We start from the raw sequence: 7,500 nt of genomic DNA, 5'->3' as shown, positions 1-7,500 counted from the left end.
AAGGGGGCCCCCCTCAGACTCATAACTAGAGGTATCTGAGGAGGTACTCAAAGGAGGCAAGCTGCTGCTGCTGCTGCTGCTGCTGCTCTTGCTTCTGCTGCTACTCTTGCTGCTGCTACTCTTGCTGCTGTTTTTGCTGCTGCTGCTGCTGGTGCTGCTAGGTGGAGGATTGGATACAAAAGAGGAAGAAGATAAGGAGACAGCTGAGGAGACACCTGATGATTCCCTGCTGCAGATGCTGCTGCTGCTGCTGCTGGGGGCCCCCCATGTAAATTCATCAACTAAATCCCTCATTGCCCCTACTAATAAGCGCATAGGCAGCAAGGAGTTAGACACCAATAAACTGTCTCCTTTATTGTCTCCTTTATTGTCTCGTTCCTCTCTTATAGGAGAAGGAGACATATCTCTCCTCCCTACACCTTGGGATCGGATCCCAGCTCCCTGGGATCGGGATCGATCCCGATCCCGATCCCACCCCACACCTTGGGATCCGATCCCCTCAAGGGTACGAAAGGCACGAGATAAATTCCCTCCTTCTTGTGGTACCTGTCGTAGACTTCTATACCTTCTATGGAGGCCCCATTGGGGCCCTCCTTGAGGCCCCCCTAGGGGGCCCCTAGTAGAGGGGCCCCTAGAGGGGCCCTCTTGTGCTGCTGCTGCTGCTGCTGCTGCTGCTGCAGTCCCTCCCCTCGTACCTATATTGTAATAAGAGGACCCAAACCCCTCATACCCACCACCAGGACCACCAGGAGGAGGAGGAGCAGCAGGAGGAGCAGCAGGAGGAGGAGGAGGAGCAGCAAGAGGAGCAGCAAGAGGAGCAGCAGGTGCCCATCCCCCTAGATAATATAACATATTAATATGTGCATTATAAGAGAAAGGAAGACGATGAGGAAAAGACCAACAAAACCAATCAGCAAAATATTTATTCATAAATATACATAAATCTAATTCATTTATATAATATGTCTCCTCTTCCTCTTGCTGCTGCTGCTGCTGTTGCTGCTGTTGCTGCTGCTGTTGCTGTTGCTGTTGCTGCTGTTGTTGCTGCTGCTGTTCGTGCTGCTGCTGTTGATTGTCGTGGTGTTCTTGCTGTTGCTGCAGCTTAGGAGATCGGATCGATAGAGTTCGTGCTGCTGCTGCTGCTGGTGCTGCTGCTGCTGGTGCTGCTGCTGCTGTTGCTGCTGCTGATGCTGTTGGTGCTGTACGTGCTCTTCTTGTCCCTTCTATTGTCTCCTTTACCTTTAGACGGTCTCCTGCTGCTGCTGCTGCTGCTCCTGCTGCTGCTCCTGCTGCTGTTGCTGCTGCTGTTGGAGATTTCTCTTCCATGTTTCTCCTACTGCTGCTGCTGCTGCTGCTGCTGCTGCTGCAGTATAAACTGCTGTAGATGAGTAAGTAATTGCTGCTGCATGCATTTATTAGGTATAAGAACAATAATACCTAGATCTAAATAATCAGGAGGGAATAAGGAAGGAGAAAAAGAAGGTTTATTTATATAAATAAATAAATAAAATAATATATCTATATTACGTATAATTATACATTTATTATTTATTATTATTATTTTTTTATATACAATTAACTCCCATACACGTAATAATATTATACAACCTATACTCTCCTCTATTGCTGCACCTGGTTGCTCTTGCTGCTGCTGCTGCTGCTGCTGCTGCTGCTGCTGCTGCTGTTGTATGTGCTGCTGCTGCTGCTGCTGCTGTTGTTGTTGTTGTATGTGTTGTTGGTATTGTTGTTCATCCTCTTCCTTCTTCTCTTGTTGCTTCTGTTGCTGTTCCTCTTGCTGCTGCTGTTGCTGTTGCTGCTGCTGCTGCTGCTGCTGCTGCTGCTGCTGCTGATTAGGGTTTATTGTTTGTAGGGTAAATGCATTAATAATATAATGGGTAAGATAAGGAGGAAAAAGGACAAAAAGAGGAAAGAAAGGTTTTGTGGTGTCTAGGGAGGTAATAAGAGAAAAAAGACCAGGTATATTATTAATAGAGGATAATATAGTACAATATACACCATTTATATTATTATATTTATTATCTAATAAACAAGAAGAAGGAAAAGGACAAGAAGAAGAAGAAGAAGAAGGAGGAAGAGGAGGAGGAGGAAGAGAAGAAGGAGAAGGACCAGGAGGAGGGAGAGGAAGAGGGGGAGGAAGAGAAGAAGAAATGTCCTTTTTATTCGTCATACTATTGTTTATCTATAAGGAAAACAAATAACAATAATAATATATTAATATATATATAAATAATTATATATAATTATATATAATTATATATATATAATTATATAATTAATTAATATTTATTTACCTATATACATAAATACATATATATTTAATTATATAATTAATTATATATTTACTTTTATTGGGGTGTATATACACCTCAATAATAAATAAAAATAGCTAGTAGCTAGCTGTATGACCATCAAGGAGTTTTGTAGGTATTTTTTGGTATTATATAGCAACAAATACCTTATTTAAATATAAATAATAATAATAAATAAATAAATGATAAATATAAACAAATAAAATAAAGAAAAGGAAGAAAAATGACGTAAGAAGATCCTTTTTTATGACACACAGACACACAAACGGCAGCAGCAGCAGCAACAACAACAACATACGCGGTGTATATACACCTCAGCTATTTATTTGCTGCTTTTTCTTTTATTTATTTATTTATATTATTTATATAAAGAAAATAAATATAAATTCATCATTAGAAGACAGTATATATATACACACACACACCAATGAGCAGCAGCAGCAACAGCAACAGCAGCAGCAGCGGCAGCAGCAGCAGCACGAGCCGCTCAGAGGGGGGCCCCCCAGCAGCAGGGTTCGGGGGGGGGGCCCCCCTGATCAAGGGTAACACGGCTTGCTGGTGCTGTCTTTCTTTTTTCTTTTCTTTTCTTTATTAATTTAAATTTCTTTCTTATTTATTAATTAATATATTAAACAATAAGAAGATAAATAAGAGAAGGAGGAGCAACAGCAGCAGCAGCAACAGCAACAGCAACAGCAACACCCGTAACAGCAGCAGCAGCAGCAGCTGCTGCTTTGTGTCTGGCAGCAAGCTGCATGCTTCTCTTCCTTATAGATTGTTGCCTCTTCTTATTTGCTGCTGAGGTGTATATCCACATAACACTTCTGTTGTTGTTGTTGCTGCTGCTGCTGCTGCTCCGCAGCAGCACAAATCTCTTATTATACCCTGACAACTGCAGCAGCAGCAAGACTAGCCAAAGCAACAACAGCAGCAGCAGCAGCAACAGGACTAGCCACATCAGCAGCCATATGATGCTAAACCCTTATGATCAGTCGTTATTGCCCAACTAGGGCTTGGGGTTTAGGAATTAGGGTTTAGGGTTTAGGGTTTAGGGTTTAGGGTTTCTTTAGGCCGTGATGGAAGACGGCCCATCAATTTCTCGTCCCTTCCTGCAGGGTTACGAAGAGCAGTCATATGAGGATCAGCAGGATCAGCAACAGCAGCAGCAGCAGCAGCAGCAGCAACAGCAGCAGCAGCAGCAAGAGGACAGCAGCCTCTATGAGCATTCAAGCCGTGGGGCCTCGAGGGTCTCCTCGAGTCCCCCCGGCATATTGTCTCCTTCAGAGGATGGCTATGATAGAATAGGAATTGATGCTGCTGCTGCTGCTGCTGCAGCAGCAGCAGCAGCAGCAGCAGCAGCAGAGAGTGAAGAAGATGTAGGGTTTAGGGATTCTGTTGTTGTAGGCATACCACCATCAGAAGATGATACAGCAGCAGACACAGCAGCAGACACAGCAGCAGCAGCAGCAGCAGCAACAGGAACAGCAACATCTTTATCCTCTGCTGCAGCAACTCCCTTAGTACCACCACAACCAACAGCAGCAGCAGCAGCAGCAGCAGCAGCAGCAGCACAGGATATATATAATGGATCAGGAGGAGAGAAAGAGAAGAAGAGACTGTCTCCTTTATTATTAAAGGAGACAAAGGAGACAGCTAGCGAAAGCATGCAGCAGCAGCAGCAGCAGCAGCAGCAGCAGCGTGTAGGTATAGGTGGTAGCAGCAGCAGCAGCTGCTGCTGTAATGTCTCCCCACTGCAGCAACCGTTATTAGGTGTCTCCTCCTCGTCTTCTCCTGCTGCTCTTCCTCCCTCCTCCTCCTCCTCTTCCTCCTCTCCTCCTCCTCCTCTTCCTCCTTTTTCTTCTTTTTCTTCTCCTTCTTCCTCCTTATTAATAAGAGACAATAAAAAGGGACTAAGGGAGTCCCTTCTTGCATGCGCAAGGAGACTATTAAGGAGACACCCTGATCTACCTCCTCCATGGATAAGGGGACAAATTAATAATAATAATAATAATAATAATAATAATAATAATAATAATAGCAGCAGCAGCAGCAGCAGCAGCAGCAGCAGCAGCAGCAGCAGCAGATGTTGTTGTTATGGTTGTGGTAGCCATCATGCATTATGCATGCATGAGCATTGTACACACCAACACGAACTGCAGCAGCAGCAGCAGCAGCAGCAGCAGCAGCAGCAGCAGCAGCAGCAGCAGCACGAGCCCGGTAGCAGCAATAATTATTCCTTCCTATGGAGACCCTTTGGAGGAGATATCTATAGAGAAGGAGACACCTATAGAGGAGACAGGGGAGGAGGAGACAGGGGAGGAGGAGACAGGGGAGGAGGAGACAGGGGAGGAGACTGTTGCTTATATAGAGGAGACAGTTGCCTATATAGAGGAGACAGAGGAGGAGACAGAGGAGGAGACAGGGGAGGAGACAGGGGAGGAGACAGGGGAGGAGACAGTTGGTTATATAGAGGAGGAGACAGTTGGTTATATAGAGGAGACAGTTGTAGATTAGGAGACAGTGTATATAGGCAATTAGGAGAAAGAGGAGAGAGAGGAGGAGACAATAGAGGGGAAGAAGGAGAAGGAGGAGGAGGAGGAGGAGGAGGAGGAGGAGGAGGAGGAGGAGAGGAAGAAGAAGAAAATAATAATAAATTAGGTGTCTCCTTTTTACGTCGTGGTTATACAATAGTAGAAATAAGTAATGGTGTATATAGAAGGAGACATGTACAGACACCTGAATTATTACGTATAGTACATATGCATAATAAGAAGAAAAAAAAAAAAAAATAAATAAATTAATTAATAATAATAATATAAATATAATAAATAATATAAATAAAGAAAGAGAAAAAGAAGGAGAGAAGGAAGAAAGGGACGAGGATAAGGGGGAAGAAGAATACCAAGAACAACAACAGCAAGAAGACCAAGAACAAGAACAACAGCAAGAAGAAGAGGAAGAAGAAGAGGAAGAAGAAGAAGAAGAAGAAGAAGAAGAAGAAGAAGAGGAGACAGGTACACTTAAATTAAGAGACCTAAGACAGGTAGTGTCTCCTTCTGCAGATAAGAGACCAAGTATTGAGGTAAGGAGACACTGTATATTAGTTAATTTACCTACAGTTAGATCTATTATATTATATAATAAAATATTTCTTCTTCCTTCTTATTATAATTATAATAATAATAATAATAATAATAATATAATTAATAATAATATTAATTATAATAATTTATTTATAAACCCTAATCATCATCATCATCATCATCATTATTATTATAATTATAATTATAATAGTAATATTATGCAAACCCTAAACCCTAATTATAAATTATATAAAACAAACACTCTTTCTCTCTCTCATCTATCAGACCCTAATACTCATCATATTGATTATGTAAGTCTTTCCCTTTTTTTTTTTCTTATAAACCCTACACAATCCATTCAGAAAAGGGAAGGGAGGGACGGAGGGAGGGTTTAGGGTTTAGGGTTTAGGGTTTAGGGTTTAGGGTTTTGGGGAGGGTTTAGGGTTTTTACGATCTCGGGTTTAGCATTTAGGGTTTGTGTGGGTTTAGCGATTACAGAGTTGGCATGGGTTTAGGGTTTAGGGTATATGAGGGGTTTAGGGTTTAGGGTTTAGGGTTTAGGGTTTAGGGTTTAGGGTTTAGGGTTTAGGGTTTAGGGTTTATGTGTGTATATATATATATATATATGTAGGAGGGAGGCCGTTGTGCCCATCATTATGAATCATTAATATCTACATTAGTTAATCTTCATGAATTTAAGAGATCAGGACCACCAGAGTTTGCTGCACTTGAGGTACTTCTTGTTCATGTAAGTATTAGGGTTTATTAGGGTTTATTAGGGTTTATTAGGGTTTATTAGGGTTAATTAGGGTTTAGGGTTTTTTTATGACCTAAAGAGAAAAGTACATAAAATAAGATATTTTTGTGTGTGTTTTTTCTGTGTGTTCCCTTTCTTATTTGTTCCCTTAATATAAATAAATAAATAAATAAATAAATAAATAAATAAATAAATAAATATTTATATATATATAGGCATGTGAATCGTTATTAGCACAACTGTCCCCCCTAAAAGGACGAGCAGATTTATTATTATTATATATAAATGAGGAACCAAGTAGTACTCTACGTCTTCGTCAATTATGCGAACTAAAAAGACAATTAAATATAATAAAGGAGACAACAAAAGGAGTACAAAGAGCAATAAGGGAATTATTAAATAAGGAAGAAGATCTAATTAAATTAGAGATTAGTTTATCATTTATACAAACCCTAAACCCTAAACATCATCATGCACAGGATGCAGAAATATTATTAGAATGTTATGAACAAGAGGTTGAGGCTATTTATCAGGTAACCCTAAACCCTCATAAACCCTCATAAACCCTCATAAACCCTCAAAAAACCCTCATAAACCCTCATAAACCCTTATAAACCCTTATAAACCCTAAACACTTATTTAGGGTTTACAGAGAGGGTTCTATGTCATTTTTAAGGTTATATTAAGGAGGGAAGAAGTTATTATTTATTCATTACTATTCATACAGTTTTATTTTTATTATCAAAACCCTAAAACCCTAAAACCCTAAAACCCTAAACCCTAAACCCTAAACCCTAATTTAGGGTTTGTGTGTATATTTTCTCAGGTAATAATAAACACAGAAGAAGCACTAGACGATGCACTGCAACTAATGGAGTTACATTTAGCATCAACACCAAAAACCCTAAACCCTAAACCCTAAACCCTAAACCCTAAACCCTAAACCCTAATATAGGGTTTATGTATATGTATTTGCAGGTAATAATAAGAACAGAAGAAGCATTAGATGATGCACTACAACTAATGGAGTTACATTTAGCATCAACACGTAATTCTTTCCTTAAGACAGAAATAGCATTAGATATTCTTTCTGTATTTTTTTCTTTTGTTGCTGCTGCTGCTGGTCTATTCGGTATGAATATAAAAAATAATCTAGAGGATAATTCTTTTTTTTTCTGGTCTTCTTTCTTCTCTTTTTCTTCTTCTTCTTTCTTCTTATTTATTGCTGTCTATTGGTGGTTCCGTAAACAAAAATTATAATATAGTCTATTCCTTTATTATCCCCTCTTCTTTATATATATGTATATATATATATATATATATTATATAT

The 7,500-nt window shown here is 40.1% G+C and overlaps 1 protein-coding gene across 1 annotated transcript; it reads left to right on the top strand.

Annotated features, from left to right (window-relative positions):
- Positions 1–3,406: 3,406 nt before the first annotated feature.
- EMWEY_00025600 (hypothetical protein) lies at positions 3,407–4,844 on the top strand (the record flags this gene model as incomplete). The annotated part of the gene is made up of 2 exons (XM_013481086.1): positions 3,407–4,034; positions 4,438–4,844. 2 exons carry the CDS (start codon positions 3,407–3,409, stop codon positions 4,842–4,844), a joined length of 1,035 nt encoding a protein of 344 aa, XP_013336540.1.
- Positions 4,845–7,500: the final 2,656 nt, after the last annotated feature.

The sequence above is a fragment of the Eimeria maxima genome, genomic scaffold (genome assembly GCF_000499605.1).
Source record: "Eimeria maxima Weybridge genomic scaffold, Emw_scaff271, whole genome shotgun sequence".
Lineage (NCBI taxonomy): Eukaryota > Apicomplexa > Conoidasida > Eucoccidiorida > Eimeriidae > Eimeria > Eimeria maxima.
The sequence above is the reverse complement of the archived record's forward strand: the minus strand, read 5'-3'. Positions and strand labels throughout refer to the sequence as shown.